At 51.9% G+C, this 15,710-nt stretch overlaps 4 protein-coding genes across 4 annotated transcripts; 2 read left to right on the top strand and 2 right to left on the bottom strand.

The window, feature by feature from the left end:
- Window positions 1-1,208: 1,208 nt before the first annotated feature.
- On the top strand, window positions 1,209-2,960 carry ALTATR162_LOCUS11232 (uncharacterized protein; the record flags this gene model as incomplete). The annotated part of the gene is made up of 3 exons (XM_043318874.1): window positions 1,209-1,436; window positions 1,496-2,716; window positions 2,772-2,960. 3 exons carry the CDS (start codon window positions 1,209-1,211, stop codon window positions 2,958-2,960), a joined length of 1,638 nt encoding a protein of 545 aa, XP_043174809.1.
- Window positions 2,961-3,575: 615 nt separating this feature from the next.
- On the bottom strand, window positions 3,576-4,264 carry ALTATR162_LOCUS11231 (uncharacterized protein; the record flags this gene model as incomplete). Its single annotated transcript, XM_043318873.1, has 2 exons — window positions 3,576-3,833; window positions 3,887-4,264. The coding sequence occupies 2 exons, from the start codon at window positions 4,262-4,264 to the stop codon at window positions 3,576-3,578; spliced, it is 636 nt and encodes a 211-aa protein (XP_043174808.1).
- Window positions 4,265-5,539: 1,275 nt separating this feature from the next.
- ALTATR162_LOCUS11230 (uncharacterized protein) lies at window positions 5,540-7,213 on the bottom strand (the record flags this gene model as incomplete). Its single annotated transcript, XM_043318872.1, has 2 exons — window positions 5,540-7,151; window positions 7,200-7,213. The coding sequence occupies 2 exons, from the start codon at window positions 7,211-7,213 to the stop codon at window positions 5,540-5,542; spliced, it is 1,626 nt and encodes a 541-aa protein (XP_043174807.1).
- A 337-nt stretch (window positions 7,214-7,550) lies between these two features.
- ALTATR162_LOCUS11229 (uncharacterized protein) lies at window positions 7,551-15,548 on the top strand (the record flags this gene model as incomplete). The annotated part of the gene is made up of 2 exons (XM_043318871.1): window positions 7,551-12,998; window positions 13,056-15,548. 2 exons carry the CDS (start codon window positions 7,551-7,553, stop codon window positions 15,546-15,548), a joined length of 7,941 nt encoding a protein of 2,646 aa, XP_043174806.1.
- Window positions 15,549-15,710: the final 162 nt, after the last annotated feature.

Below are 15,710 nucleotides of genomic sequence, written 5' to 3'. Positions count from 1 at the left end.
AGTGCATTTGACATGTACAATGCTTCCAGGATCAACCATCTGATGAAGCCATAGTACGGTACTACTAGTTCTACTGGTTTGCACGTGTCAACCATTGACGGCACCTGCGCAATGTGGTGCGAAGCGGCGGCTCCGCGTCAGCGGACGTTTCCAAGACTTATAGTACCAAGCCACGGCTAGCTTGTAGAGGAAGAAACCAAGCTCGACTTTGCACTCCGCCCGCCCACACCGGTACACTTCCGATATTGGGGCAAGATGAGGGCATACTGCTCGGGGTATCACTACCGCGAATTTATTTAATACCGGGGCCATAGCTCCTCGTGGGGCGGAAGGAAGGCAGTATCGGGATGGTAACGTTGGCATGGAAGAAGAGCTGACGGCATAGAAATCTTATATTAAATTTCTTGGTAGATGTGTGTTGACGGTGGTAAGACTGCAGTACGATTACTACGATGGAACGTGGAGAAGAGCCGTATTATCAGACCCGCCTCCAGCGTGGAGAAAACAGGTGGAGTGAGAATCCGGAGTAGCAGCACACATCTGGGGGGCGTTAGTTAAGCCTCGGATAAATTACGGGTCTACTCCAGTTGCATGCCTGCAGCGGTGCGGGGATATAGCGTGCGTATTTTAGCACCGGAACAAAGCTTTGCAACGCGGTCGCTGATAGGCTTGACGGTGCTCTGATACGAAGTCTAGAGCGAACAAGAAACAGCCACCTGCAAACCAGCGCAAAGCGCTGCTTCACGCTATGGTTCCTTCTGGTGAGCGGTCCGCTGCTAGGACATGCCCTCGCCGCGTAGCAGCACTACGAAAACGAGGTTGTGACAGCCGAATCGCACAGCTTGGGCCCTTGCGAGTCCGCGCAAGGAACCATCTTGATAGCTAGGTGCTGTGATTGACGGAATCTGTGTCACGGATTCCTTCCATGTGCACATAGCGCTGACAAGGACCCACCACTTAGGTGCGTACTTGTTGTATCTCTGGGAATTAGATGGGGTATGGGGTGGTTCAAGCGTAACTACACACATCCTAACATGCCTAAATGCCGTTCCGCCACGTTACATTTAAGCCCCGCGTCTATGTCCCTGTGCTGTTTATAAGGTGGAGACATATCCCCGGTTTACACGTCTTGCTCTGCTTTTCTTTGCCCTGCCATCGTTCTCTCTCTTATACCCCACACTCTTGTTACCCCGGCCACATTCGCAAATATGGGTGACGCTGTCGGCCCCAACAAGGACTATGGCGGCGACGTCCACGTCGAGAAGGCCATCTCACACGTCGATGACTCCGCTGCTCTCGACGAGAAGGCGCAAGCAGCTCTCTACAAGACGCAAGCTATGGATGCAGAGACTGCGGAACACGACATGGGTGTAGTGCAGGCTGTCAAGGCCTATCCTATGGCTGCTCTCTGGGCGTTTATCATGTCTTGTACCATTGTAAGTCTTCTCGCTTTGGAAATTCACAATCAAGGATTTCTTGCTAACAGCACATTTAGATCATGGAAGCCTACTGTGTCTTCTTGATGGGTAACTTTATCGCCCTTCCCGCTTTCGAAATGGAGTACGGTGTCCCCCTCACACACGCGGACCCGGAACGCCCATGGGGAAAGGTTATCGCGGCTAGCTGGCAATCGGCGCTTCAGATGGGAGGTCCAGTCGGTGCCATTATCGGTGTTTGCCTGGCTGGTCCCCTTACCAGCCGCATCGGATACCGTTGGGCAACCATTGTCGGTCTCATGCTCCTTAACGCTTTCATCTTTGTTTTCTACTTCGCCAACTCGCTCCCGGTCATGTTCATCTCCCAACTCCTCGAGGGAGTTCCGTGGGGTATCTTCATTGCCAACGCACCGGCATACTGCAGTGAGATTACTCCAATCCAGTTGCGAGCTCCCGCTACCCAGATGTTGCAAATGTTCTGGGCCATTGGTGCTATCATCGTCAACGGTGTCGCGTACTACTACAACCCCAAGCGCGACTCGAGTGCGTACAGGGTCCCCATCGCGCTCCAATGGATGTTCCCAACCCCTCTCGCGATCCTCATCTACTTGGCCCCAGAGTCTCCCTGGTGGCTAGTACGAAAGGGACGTCTCGCAGAAGCCGAAAAGGCTGTCGGACGTCTAGGACGCAAGGGCCAGCTGAACCTCAGCGAGGCTGTTGCTATGATGCGCCGTACCATTGATCTCGAGAAGTCCATCAAGGAGCCCAGTCTTTTGGAACTGTGGAAGGGCACCGACCGATACCGAACTCTTATCGTCTGTGGTGTGTACGCGGCCCAGAACTTGACTGGTAACCTTATTGCCAACCAAGCCGTCTACTTCTTCCGACAGGCTGGCATCTCAGTAAACACCGCGTTCGCCCTTGGTCTTATCACATCCGCTCTACAGATGATCTTCGTTATGCTGTCCTGGATCTTGACCACATACCTTGGTCGACGAACCATTTACGTTTGGGGATCGCTCATTAACGTCGGATTCCTAGTCGCCCTTGGTATCGCAGCCTCCGTCGGTGTTTCCAAGGCAGCATCACTAGCGCAGGCTTCCCTGGGTTTGATTGTCTCCGTTCTGTTCACCTTGGGACCGGCCCCCGCTTCCTGGGTTATCATTGGAGAAACATCGTCGATTCGTCTCAGGCCTCTGACCACCGGTATTGGACGTGGTGCCTACTACGTTGTCAACATTCCCTGCATTTTTCTCTCCAGTTACATGCTCAACCCTGACGTAAGATTTCTTACACTCCGAACATTGCTGTAAACGTGTTACTAACAAAATGTAGGAGGCAAACCTTGGTGGCAAGTGCGGTTACGTCTGGGCTGGAACTGGTTTCTTCTGCTTCGTCGTTGCATTCTTCTACCTTCCTGAGATGAAGGGCCGATCGTACCGTGAGATTGACATCCTGTTCAAGCGCAAGGTCCCGGCCCGCAAGTGGACAAAGACTGTCGTCGATATTCAGGACGACTCGTAGATGGAGATGCGCCTGTTATGGCGGAATAACGGAGTCTGCAGGAGCAACACATCGGTAAGCGCTCGATGTTGTTTGTTTTCAGAAACGATATAGTCGGTGGAGTAATACATGCCTTGTACGCCTATAGGTGACAAGAAGAGACGAAGAATGAATCATCTCAACACAATCTGTCCAAATCCCGTGAACGATGTCCTCAAATTACGAGCTATTGAAATCTACTAAGAGAACTGTATTCGATGTGAATGTACGTGTGTTGTTCGATTTACGTCAGGACCTGAGTTCACGATGCGCTTGTGCCAAGACACTATCACTCATTGGGACGCCATTTCACTCGCTGTTGGGCTTCTCCAACCATCCACTTAGAGTTGTATGTGCCATCAGCCAGCAGGCCCCCAAGACATAACAAAAACCGTATTTATCCCGTTCATTCTAGAAGACTCCACTTTAGTCTCCACCACCACGTCGAAGCAAGGCTGGTTGGCTCGAGTGGTTGTAAGTCGGCGTAAGACACGTCCGTCTAACTCAAACGAAGAGCATGAACGATAAAGCTTGATCAGGCGTGATGGATGTGCAGCAATTGATTGGTATATAGGTATATTAACCACATCATCTCCCTCACGACGAGCAAGTAGCCAACATACTAGTCAGCGCACTCTTCTCCGCACTCGTAATTGTCAGCGCATACACGCTCTTGACCTTGATCCACATCTTGCTGTAAGTGCAGTAGTAGCTGGTTAGCGGTGGCTTCCAATCCTCAGGTCCCTTGTCACCCTTCGCTTGGTTGACATTGTCAGTCACTGCGAGAAGCTGGGGGTTGGTGAGGTCGTTGGCAAAGGCTTGACGGCGAGCGGTGGTCCATGAAGCGGCGCCGGACTGTGAAGTGGTTAGTATAGAGCTTTCAGAACGCAAATACTAGAGAAACGAACCTTCCAGGCATTGCTCAAGGGCACCATGTGGTCAATGTCGACATCGCTGGCTGCTGTCCATGTAGCGCCATCGTAAGGGCTGAACCAGGTTCCAGAGGTTGAAGCGCAGGCAGAGTCAGTAACGACACCGGTGCCGTCACGCTTGAGAACTGTCTCGCGTGTGTTGCAGGCTCCAGACTGAGTGATCCAGTGAGGGAACAGATCACGAGAGTAGCCAGTCTGTGGACCTTGAGCGGCGACGGTAAGACCAGCGAGCTGTGTAGTCGCAGCCGATTTGCTGGGAACATTGGGAGGAGCGCGAGCGTCAAGAACAGCTGGCGTTGGAGCTGCTGAGACTAGGGCGGCCGAGGCCATAGCGACGAAGATTGAAGCTTTCATGGTGATATGTTGGAAGAGTGACAGCTGAGGTTCTGAGAGGGAGGAGTTCGCGCTATGAAGTAGAGCGGCTTTATGATCTCTGACTTGTCCTCTTGGTAAAACACGGCTTCGTAGGCGCTTATATACTCTTCTCTCTAAAGCCGTAGTCGGCGCCTTTCCGTTCACACATCGTCGAACCCAATGATAAGCACCACGCACATCGTATGCCCCTTTGCCCTTGCTTCTGTACCGCACACCCGGTCTTCGCACCACCAAGGCTACTGTTAGATGCGCTACCACTCTCACGACCCCGAAAGAGGCAGGTGAAGTTGATAGCCAAGTCACCGACACTATGTGCATCATCTACCTATTGGGGATGTGTACCTGATCGGCCGTGTTTACATGCCCGCTACACACCACGACTGGTTTGCCTTCCTTTCGTGGGGCCCGGAGCCGACCTACTTGCATGGTAGCGCAGACATGACTGGCAGGAGGCAAGATTACTGTTGTAGCAAACAAAGTTGCAGCTGATCGCAGGTGCTCTTATCGCGACGTGTGATAGGGTGCGGGGTGCATTGGCATGGGTGCAGATCGTCATCTTGATTGGCAGCTCGATATGAAACCCCCGACGACGTACCGGCGCTTCCTACGGTTCGGGACGTTATCCCTTTGCGCGATCAAGTAGAGCGAATGAACGATAAGAGATAGTAAACGTGAGAAAGAGCGCGCAGAAGTACTTGAGATGATTTGGTAGGTAAGAAAATGATCGGGATGGAAGTTGATTGGTAGTTGCCCCGCTTCATGCTACACGTGAGGCCAAGCGTCGGTCTTGGCTGGAAGAAGAAAGTCGGTAGCCTCAATAGGAGGTGCCAAGCCACAAATGGTGAAGTGTTGTCCGGATGGCGCAGACCCTAATATACATAAGTTTTGATTCCTGAGCTGATGCTGCAAAGCGAAAACTTTTCAATGTGATGAAAATTGCGCGACGAGCGCCAACGAAGATGGGACATCTCGGCGGCTTCGGAAATAAGCCTGGCGAGACCGGAGCTTGGTATGCCAACCCTTTAGTGCAGTGTTGGACACTTTCCTGCGAGAACTGCCGTTTCGAGTATGTTCGCAGCGACGTCGGGGCTTGAAGACTTGGCTGATGAGTTAATATCGAAATGGAGGTAAAGATCAGGACCTTGTTGCTACCACTCAGGCTCTCACTAGACGCGTAGAGAGATATCCCAGTGCCTATGTCGGCCACTGTTAGATAAGTCGAGACTTGTACGCGTAAGTTGGTAATTGCAGGTATTATGCAGCGAAATCAAAGTCTTTGAACGCTTCTTTGAACTTCTCAACATCTTGCTCTTCTTGGGCCTGTGTTTGTCCGCAATTCTTCCAGTCAACACGATTGTCGAGCCTCAAGAGTTTTGCTAGTACCTCACGTCCAAACTGGTTGTGAAACCGAATCTTCTCATCAAAGCGCATGATGTAGCTTGTCTGCTTGTCAGGGTCATCTTTCGGGTCCCACACCAAAACCCTGAAGAAGTCGCTGGTTTCCTCGAACCCATCTTCAACATCTTCCTTCTCGAACTTCGGCCAATGTAGATTCTCTGCTAGCGCCTTGAAAGCCGCCTCGACGAGTCCCTTGCGAATAAGATCCGCGCTTACTGGGAGATACTGCCAATGCGTGTGTGGTAAGCTGTATTTGCTCGCTTCCCAAGTGACGGAGCCATATTCGGTGTCTGCAACAGACTTGAGCATGCTGTTCATCGCGTGTCGGTAACGTTGCATCTCTGCGTAGGTTGCATGACGCTCGTCTTCTTCCATGGAGCCAAGCGTGGGTTGATGTGTGAACGGGATAATGAGCATGTGGCTTGGGAAGCCGAGTTTGGGATATGTTTGTGATGTCGGTAAGGGACCTTTTGCCGTGGTCAGGTAGGAGTTCTCGCCGATCGAAGTCACCAAATGGGTCGCAATGTTTTCGTTTGCTAGACAGAAGAAACATTCTGATGCCGTGATTGGTCCTCTGGACTCGCCCTTGCGTCTCTTGTTGCCTCTTCGGCCGCGGTTTCCGTCATCGTAGACCAGGTGCTGTTCGCGGTGCTCCGGTGCAACTCGCTTCTTCTCTGAGAGTGTCACGGGGCAAGCAGTCGAGCCAGCTGGCGGTGAGACCGGATGGCTTGCCGAAGGCTCAAGAGAAAAGGCATATATCCATTTCTGCTTATTAGGATTGCCAAAGGAAGCGAGACTAATGAATCGGGTGACGGGGTAGAGGTTATCAGTCTCGTCACTAGGTGGATGGAAGAATGGCTCCCGTTCGTAAAATGTGTTTCCCGACGTTGAAAAGTGGTATTTGGGCTTCAGAACCACGTCCAAGTCGGCGATGCACTGTTGCGTAGTCGGCTGTACCTCGGGGTTGAACTCGACCTTGGAACGCTTTCGGATGCCCTCTGGCCACTCGTTGGTGATCAGAATATCTGCTGTGGTTGCTCCTCGTAGGACCTTCGCATCCGTCTCGCTATAGAACGGTGGGTACTTGTCTTTGGATTGACCGGCAATGATGTTCTGATCAAGTTGTCCGCCTAGCGCGACAATCCGGATTCCTTCAGAAGTTTTCATAGTCGTTCGCTTCCCCAGAAAGAAGAGGTTGTGGCATAGCTCGTCACTCGATGATTCTAATTTCTGGACTACTGCTGGTGGGAGAGGATGGCTGCCAAGGGCGAAGTATGTCGGTAGTGGTATATCGATGTTACCATTGACGAGCGCCTGCACATCGGCTGCATCCGCGCCTTCTGCCTCGGGTGAGCCTGCAAACAAATTGCCTGCAACGATGGCGAAAGCAAAGTTATTCTTGGCGTGTAACGCGCCTAGCTTCTGGAAGACAGTCCTGAATTGGCCATTCACGTCGCCAACGACCACACTGTACGCGTTAGGAAAATACAGCGCGATAACATTGCATCTCACTTACATTTTTGAGGCCATTCTGAATGACGTAGCTGGTGAAGCAGCTGACCTTTGATGCGGTGGTAAACGTGATTAGAGGTGTAGTTTCGTGATTCTTTAAGTTTGGTACAGCGATATTATCTTGGATAGCTACTGTAATCTGCTGCGATTATCCCAATACGTCTGGTGTTAGGCTGCAGACGCGTGGTGTTGAGTATGGGTGATTGGCGCGTCGGAGACCTCGGTGGTGCCAGTGCCAGTGCCAGGGTCCAGCTTTTTTGTTAGCGCAAGGAAATTCTAGTGGAGCATCATCGAGCGAAGATACAGCCACCGCGGCCTTCAACACCACACCACACCACACCACATTATGGCCGCCATGTCACGAGGCCTCACTACCAAGTCGACTGAAAAGCCGAAATCCAAGATAGCAAAGTCGACGCGCCCACAGAAAAGAGTCAAGGGCGGCACCGAATCGACGCGCAACCATGTCTTCAAAGGCTTCACCCAGCGCATTGCCCAGCTCAAGATCGAACCCATTCGCCGCGGTCGCAGCACCATTCTCGACGATGCCGAACTCGAATCCACCTTTTCCTACTTCCGCGACTCTTTCGTGGAGTGGAGAGAGCTCAACATGTCCGAAGGCTTCACGACTTTCGCCCGCAAAGTCGCGCCATTATGCGACAGCCTCCCACAGGTCCTACATCACAGCGATCGCATATTCGAATTGCTCGTAGAATACATTGAGAAAGGCGAGAAATTCAGCCAAGAACCGCTGCTCAGTCTCACGGCGCATCTGGCTCACGACTTGGGCGAGAGATTTGAGAAGCATTTTGAGAAGGCAGTGAAGACGGTATCGCATTTGGCAGCTACACATGCTGATGTCGAGGTCATAGAGTGGGCTTTTGGCTGTCTCGCATGGCTCTTCAAATACCTCTCGCGGCTCTTAGTACCGAACCTACGCCCAGTTTTCGATCTTATGTCGCCTCTGCTAGGCAAAGAGCGTCAGAAGGCCTTCGTATCCCGTTTCGCCGCCGAATCGCTCAGCTTCCTTGTCCGCAAAGCCGGTGCTGGCTACCACAGAGACAAGATGCCGCTCAGGACCATCATAAAGCACATATCAGACCAGCTGAAGGACCAACAAGAGTCGGGCAAGGACTACGCTTTTCAACAGGGTCTCATGTACCTCTTGACCGACTCGCTGAAAGGCGTGCAGCGAGGATTTCACTCGAGCGCTACGGCGATATTACAGGAGCTCTTAGCAGAGACGTACAACGAAGAGCACGTCCAACTTAGAATTCCGCCTCTCGAGCCCGTGCTAGCTGGCGTCGTTACTGCCGCGATTCACCACACGGACGCTGAAAACTTCGGGCCCTTACTCGAAGTGATTCTCGCACAAATCAATAAAACATCCTCCGATACGCGATACCTGGGCCTCTCGTCTCGTCTATTACTAGTCACGTGCGGTGTGCGACAAGGTGACCGTATTGATGACTGGCAGCCTGCACTGGCCATAGTCAGTCACTTGTTGGAATCGACAAATACATCCACGGCTCTGGATCCTGTTGATGCATGGGAGGTCTTATCTGTTATCTCCGTGGTATTCCAATACTGTGCTTTGGATGCGGCGATACCCCATGAAAAACTGCTTGAAGGGCTCAGCCGTGGCCCATGGGAGCCCTACTTCCTACCTTTCTGCAACCTTTTTGCTGACCTGGGAGTGGAGAGATTCAGAACGTTGTTACTACCGTATTTCAAGAGGTTCATCGCACAGAAGGCACATGAGCATGGATCGCAATTTTGCGCTATTCTTCCTCGACTGTATCACAACGGCGCGCTAGCGAATGGCGCTCTGCAACCTTCAGAGCGCTGGCAAACGACCTTACATGAGCCATTCGACAAGCTCCTTGAGTCTACACGTGGTGGTGTCGATTCAGACTACGATACTTTCTATTGCAATGCTTTGTTAGGCGCCATAGAGACGCTACGCATAGGCAACGACAAGACCCGCGGAATCTGGAACAACCTTGCAGAGTTACTCCGAAATGCCGTAGATATCGACAGCGCAAAAACCCGACGGACTACAGACATCTTTGCTACTGGGAATGGCTTCCAGTTTCTCATCGGGAAAGGCGACAGCAACGACTTGACAGCAAGTTTGTGGCCTGCATTGTGCCAAGCATCCACTGTATACGGCCATTCCGTGGCCTTCTGGCGCGCGCTCCTAGGCCTGTTACAGCGAGAGAAGACCAAACTCGACATCACTGGGTCACATATGGAGCCTCTCAAGCAAACTCTCATGCGCTGCTTGGGCTCTCCATCACACGATCTGAGACTCACAGCCATATATGTTCTGCAGATTATCGCAGGACAGAGCGAAGAGCATGAGAAAATCCTGCATATTGCAATGCTGGTCGAGCAGACGCCACTGAATCTCGAAACTCAGAGGTCCATTGCAATGCGTATAGGGCAAATCGCAAAGTTGTACCCAGGTGTATGCTCCGATCAGTCGGTAGGGGAGGCTATACCTGCGTTCTGTCTAGGACTGCTCCACGTCCGACTAGCTTCGGTCTGGGATGACAGTTGCACAGCTTTGAAGGCAATATGCGAGACGAAAGAGGGAGAGGGCTTTGTTACTCAAATCGTTTTCGAATGGCTGACTGCTGCCGATGTTAGCCCGAGTGCTACTGACGACTCTCAACCAACCTCTTCACAGCGCCCCTACGCCACCGACTTTGAGTGTACCAACCTCATGCAACTTCAAGACCACATCTCCAATATACAGTCTCAGGCTGACAGCACCGAAGAGCAGCTAGAGACTCTCTTCAAAGAAGACCACGCCGAAGTACCTTTTTACAACCCATTCAGCAGGACACAAGCTCTCAGAGTCTTGAGTTCTCTGCCACATATCGCAGAGAAGCGGTCGCGCCTTCTCGTTCCTGTACTCTTGAACTGGGCGCTGAATCAAGCCACGCCGGAACCCGAAGATGCCTCCAACACGGAAGAGGATGCTGGCGCTGTTGCTCAGGACCGCTGGGCAAGAAAAGACCAGAAAGCAATGCTCTCGATCTTCGCGAAATTCAACAACCCCAAGGTTCTGTACCGAACTGATGAAGTCCGTGAAGCCTTGCTCGCTTTACTGGGTAATGGAGATATTGAGATCCAAAAAGCTGCACTGAAGGCGCTTCTCACCTGGAAAGATCCTGCCATCGTGGCATATCAAGAACAACTGCTCAATTTGCTCGACGATGAGCGCTTCCGTGACGAGCTGCCAATCTTCCTCAGCGAAGGAAAGCTCCAAGATACCGATGTGGATCAAGTACTCCCGATTGTGTTGCGCCTATTGTACGGCAAGGTCATAGCTGGCAAACGAGGGCTTGAGTCGAAGAGGAAAGCCGTTTTCGTCGGCCTCAAGAACAGATTTGGAGATGACGCCATACATCAATTCTTACAAATCGCTTTCGGGCCTCTAGGCCACATTTCAATACTGAAAGACTCCGCGGTCGATGAAGAGCTGCTGCAAAAAGATCTAGTCGACGCACGAAAGCAAGTCGGTATGCTAAACCTACTGGATGACTTGCTGAGTACTTTTGCAACTACATTCGCGCCATTCGCCGGAACCGTCGTGGACCCCATTCTGTACTCCGCCATCAAAGCATCACGAGAACTATCAAGACCGAACGATCGTGAAGACGATGAAGGCCGAGCAACGAACACGTCCTTGCTGAAGACTATAAGGCAGCGCGCCTTGCAGATTCTAGGAAGGCTGTTCGAGAATTGCCCGGAGTTCGAATGGAAGCCGTATACAGGTGCTCTCGTCAAGGAGATGGTCGAACCCAGGCTCGAGCAGTTGCCCATTGAGACGGCTCAATCTGTCTCTGGGCTTCTACGATTGTTCGCGGCGTGGTCGAAATCGAGCCCTACGGCTCCATTTTTGGTAGAGTTTAACCCTGCGATCTTGCACAAGGTCATCGACTGCCTCAAGGTACCGTCAGCCAAGGACGAGGTCAAGTGCTTTGTTCTAAACGACATCATCCGGAACATCGTTTCTCTTGTTACTGTGGAAGATGAAGTGCCTACGACAGACTTGAAGCTTCTTCGGAACCGTATCCACACAGACATCATCCAGCCATACTCGACTGCGATACTTCACCGGGTTGGTCAACTGCTTCGCCAAAGTCCTAGCAAAGAACTGCTTGAAGCTGGAGTACAGACCGTTGCAGACCTAGCCCCTCATGTAGTCGGTGCCACGGAGTCACGTAGCATGATCGAGATCGCAACTTTCCTGCTTCGCCAGCCATCAAAGCGCGTAAACCCGCGGACCAAGTTAGGTTTACTCAAGATTCTTCATGAGTTCATACAGCGTTGTGATAGTCAGGGTCTGACTGAGCTTTTCGACACAATCTACGATGCCGTCTGTCCTATGTTCAGTTTCGTTCAAGACCGAACAGCCCGAACCCTGCTTTGCGATGTTCTCCAAGATCTTTCTGACACCAACGGCGACCTCATGGTAATTGCAAAGTTGTGCCATGATCTCAACTCTTTCGCTACTGGACGCCTCGACGAGCCGGATTTCGAACGCCGTTCGCAAGCCTTCAATACTATCAACGAGCAAAGCTATCGGTCTTACACGCTCACACAGTGGAAACCTCTGGTCTACAACATGCTGTATCTTATCAAAGACAACGACGAGCTCAGTATTCGGGTCAATGCATCTTTATCGCTGCGTCGCTTCAGCGAGGTATCGTCAAGCGAACAGTTCAGAGCATTCGTCTCAGCGGCTGTCCTGCCTGGGATCCACGCTGGTATGCGGGAAACCTCGGAGCTTGTGCGTGTCGAATACCTTGCTGTCCTTGAGCATCTGGTAAAGACACACCCTGACTGGGCACCTGTAGCAGATCTTCATGTGCTCCTTTCAGAAGATGACGAGGCGTCGTTCTTCGGCAACATTCTTCACATCCAGGGTCATCGACGACTGAGAGCCTTGCGCCGCTTAGCCGCAAACGCATCCCACTTGCGAGGTACAAACATCTATCATACCCTCATACCACTCCTTGAGCACTTCGTCTTCAACAAAGGCGATGATGAGGCTGCGGATAGCCTCTTGGGAGAGACAATCAAAACACTTACTTCCTTGACCGAAGGTCTGGAGTGGCCACAATTCCGCTCATTGCTCAAACGTTATATCGGCTACTTGACAAGCAAGGAAGACATGCAAAAGCCAATCATCCGATTGATCGCTGGCTTGATGGACGGTCTGAATCATTCAGCACGCGCCAAAGGGTATATCGCAAAGGCCCCCTCTGGGCAAGATGGTCACATTGCTTCCGAGAACGACGAAGCTTCGGACGTAATGGATGTTGATGAGCCTTTGTCGACCCTGGCTAAGACTCTCCCACAACAGGATAAGCTGAGCAGCGATCTCATCAACAACTTCCTGCCTGATCTGACCAACTTCCTGCACAAGAAGGACGAGGCCACTGTCAGTCTAAGAGTGCCGATTGCAGTCGCAATCGCGAAGGTTCTCTTGGTGCTCCCGCCCCTCGAGATTGAGACACGCCTACCGGGAGTTCTCTTGGATATCTGCTACATCTTGAAGAGTCGCGCGCAAGAGGCTCGCGATATGTCGAGAAACACACTGAGCGACATCGCTACGCTGATGGGCCCGGGCTACCTGGGGTTCATCTTGAAGGCTTTACGAACTGCGCTCCAGCGAGGATACCAGCTTCACGTTCTCTCATTCACTTTGCACTCGATTCTAGTCAAGCTTGCCGACCAAACGAAACCGGGTGATCTCGATTACTGTCTAGCGGATCTAGTCGACGTGGTAAGTATCTCAAAGAAAAAAGTCGCACCTGAGGAAGTAAACTGACACTAAATCTAGGTCATGGATGATACTTTTGGTGCTGCAGGTCAAGAGAAAGATGCGGAGGAGTACATATCCAAGATGAAGGAAGTCAAGAGCAGCAAATCCTTCGATTCCATGGATATCATAGCACGATCAGCTACGCCCGCGCACATCATCAAGCTTGTGCTCCCAATCAGGTCACTACTGATCGAGAAGCTCAACGCCAGAATGGTCCAAAAGATTGACGAGCTTTTGCGACGCATTGGACTCGGTGTTCTCCAGAACCCGACGGTCAACAACAGGGACATCCTGGTGTTTTGCTATGAGCTCATCCAGGAGGTCTACGCCGCGAACACGTCTACCGACAAGAAGGCTAAGATAGATCCAAAGAACAAGCGATATCTGATCAACAACCGTGGTGCGGCGAAGTCCGGCGCGAGACTCAGCACGTCCTCGTACCTGTACAAGATGATACGCTTTGGTATGGACATCCTTCGAACTGTGCTCCGCAAGCACGAAGACCTCCAGACGCCTCAGAACCTGGCTGGCTTCCTTCCGATCATCGGCGACGCCATGGTACAAGGTCAAGAGGAGGTGCAGGTTTCGGCTGTTCGTCTTCTTACAACCATCATCAAGGTACCTATGACGGAGCTGGACACGAACTGCCCTGTGTACATCGACGAAGCAATGCGCGCCATCAAAGGCGCACTATCGTCCAACACAGAGCTTGCGCAGGCTTCTTTGAAGCTAGTCTCAGCCGTCCTACGCGAGCGGCCGAACGTGCAGATCAAAGAACGAGATATCGGACACCTTCTCAAGCGCATGATGCCCGACTTGGATGAGCCAGATCGCTCAGGTGTGAGCTTTGGTTTCCTCAAGGCTGTCATGAATCGGCACATCGATGTTCCCGAGATGTATGAAGCCATGGATAAGGTCGCCGAGATGATGATCACCAATCAGACGAAATCTGCACGCGATATCGCTCGTTCACACTACTTCCAATTCTTGACATCGTATACGCAGAGTGAGAAGCGCTTCAAGAAGCAGATCGAATTCCTCCTCAAGAACCTCCGATACGAGCATGTAGAGGGCAGGCAGTCAGTTATGGAGGCGCTCGACCTCATCATCGGAAAGGCGCTGCCTCGCTTCCCAGAGAAGGCACAGTACGAGTACCATGGTATCATGTTCCTCCCGTTGATCAACACTGTGGCGAACGATGACTCAAGCAAATGCCGTGAAATGGCCAGCTTGCTCATCAAGAGACTATTCCAACATTCCAGCGACAAACGACTACAAAGTTTTGCGACCGACCTCAAGAGTTGGTTGGAACAGGACGACAATGTCGGCCTGAAGCGTCTTGGCATCCAATGTTTCGGGTTCTACTTCGAAGCAATGGAGGAGGATGAAGAGCCGAAAGAGCTTGCATACGTCCTTGACCGACTGGACTCCACAATTGACGAGTGCTTGACACGACGCGATGAAGACGACTGGGAGTTGCTATACTACTCTCTTACGCTGCTCTCGAAGGTTTGCAAGAAGTACACAGACACCATGTTTGCATCGAACAAAGACAGCCTCTGGACCGCTGTGCAGGCCAGTGCAACCTACCCGCACTTGTGGGTCAAGCTCAAGGCTGCAGAACTCTTGGGTACATACTTCGCGCACCTTGGAGTATCGAACAAGGATACTGGTCTTGAAGCACTGCCCTTGGAAGGGTCAGGCGGTTTACAGCTAGCAGAGCAGAGCATGACGCAGCTCTGCAATGCATTTTTGAGAAACTTGCTCAACTCAGAGGTCTCGGAACAGCTCTGCATGCAGAGCGTGAAGAACATCGCTTTCCTGGCCCGATGCCTCGCTGTAAATGGCGCCAAGTGGCATTGGCAGAAGACGGATGACGATGAAGAAGTGGGAGATACCGTGGCTCCAACGACTGGTGACGCTGCAGCCGTAGAAGATGAGGAAGACTTTGGCGGTTTTTCACCTCCACCTGAGGCCGCAAAACCCAAGAAGACAGAGGACACTCCACCGACAGCCATCCATCGCCTGATGATCCGCCTATCGGGTATTGTCCGCAAAGACAAGAGCACCATGAACGCCAAGACAGCCATCATGAACCTTTTCGACACTATCGCTGCCAAGTTCCCTCTCGAACGATTATCCACATCCCTTCCACACCTTCTCACAACTCTTTCCACCCTCACCGACGCCACTGCAACCTTCCCGAAATCCTCCGCTGCTTTGGTCTCTAACAATGCACCCAACGACCCCTACAAATCCCTCGCCGACAAGGCGCGCGAAGTCATGAACACATTGCAGAAGCGCCTCGGTACGCAAGAATACCTGAACGTCATGGCTGAAGTGCAAAGAGGCGTCCGCGAGAGGCGCGAGGAGAGGAGGAGAAAGAGGAAGGTTGACGCTGTGTTGGATCCGGAGAAGGTTGGCAAGGAAAAGAGGCGGAGACACGATGTTAAGAGAGTTAAGCGGAAGGAGAGGAGTGCTGAGGAGAGGGGGAAGCGTAGGGGTTGGTAGGCTGACCTTGTGCGTTTAGACATGATGAATCGCAGTGGGTGTTGTGTATACATTTTCATGGCGTTCGGGATGGGGATAAGCAAAAGTTTAGCATTTGAGTGAGGGATGGGAGTATACTTAGTGGAGATATTAGATTGCGAATGGCATGTGATACCCTTCATC

This window comes from Alternaria atra (assembly GCF_907166805.1).
Source record: "Alternaria atra isolate CS162 genome assembly, contig: 35, whole genome shotgun sequence".
Lineage (NCBI taxonomy): Eukaryota > Fungi > Ascomycota > Dothideomycetes > Pleosporales > Pleosporaceae > Alternaria > Alternaria atra.
Note: the sequence above shows the minus strand (reverse complement) of the source record. Positions and strands in the feature narration are given on the sequence as shown.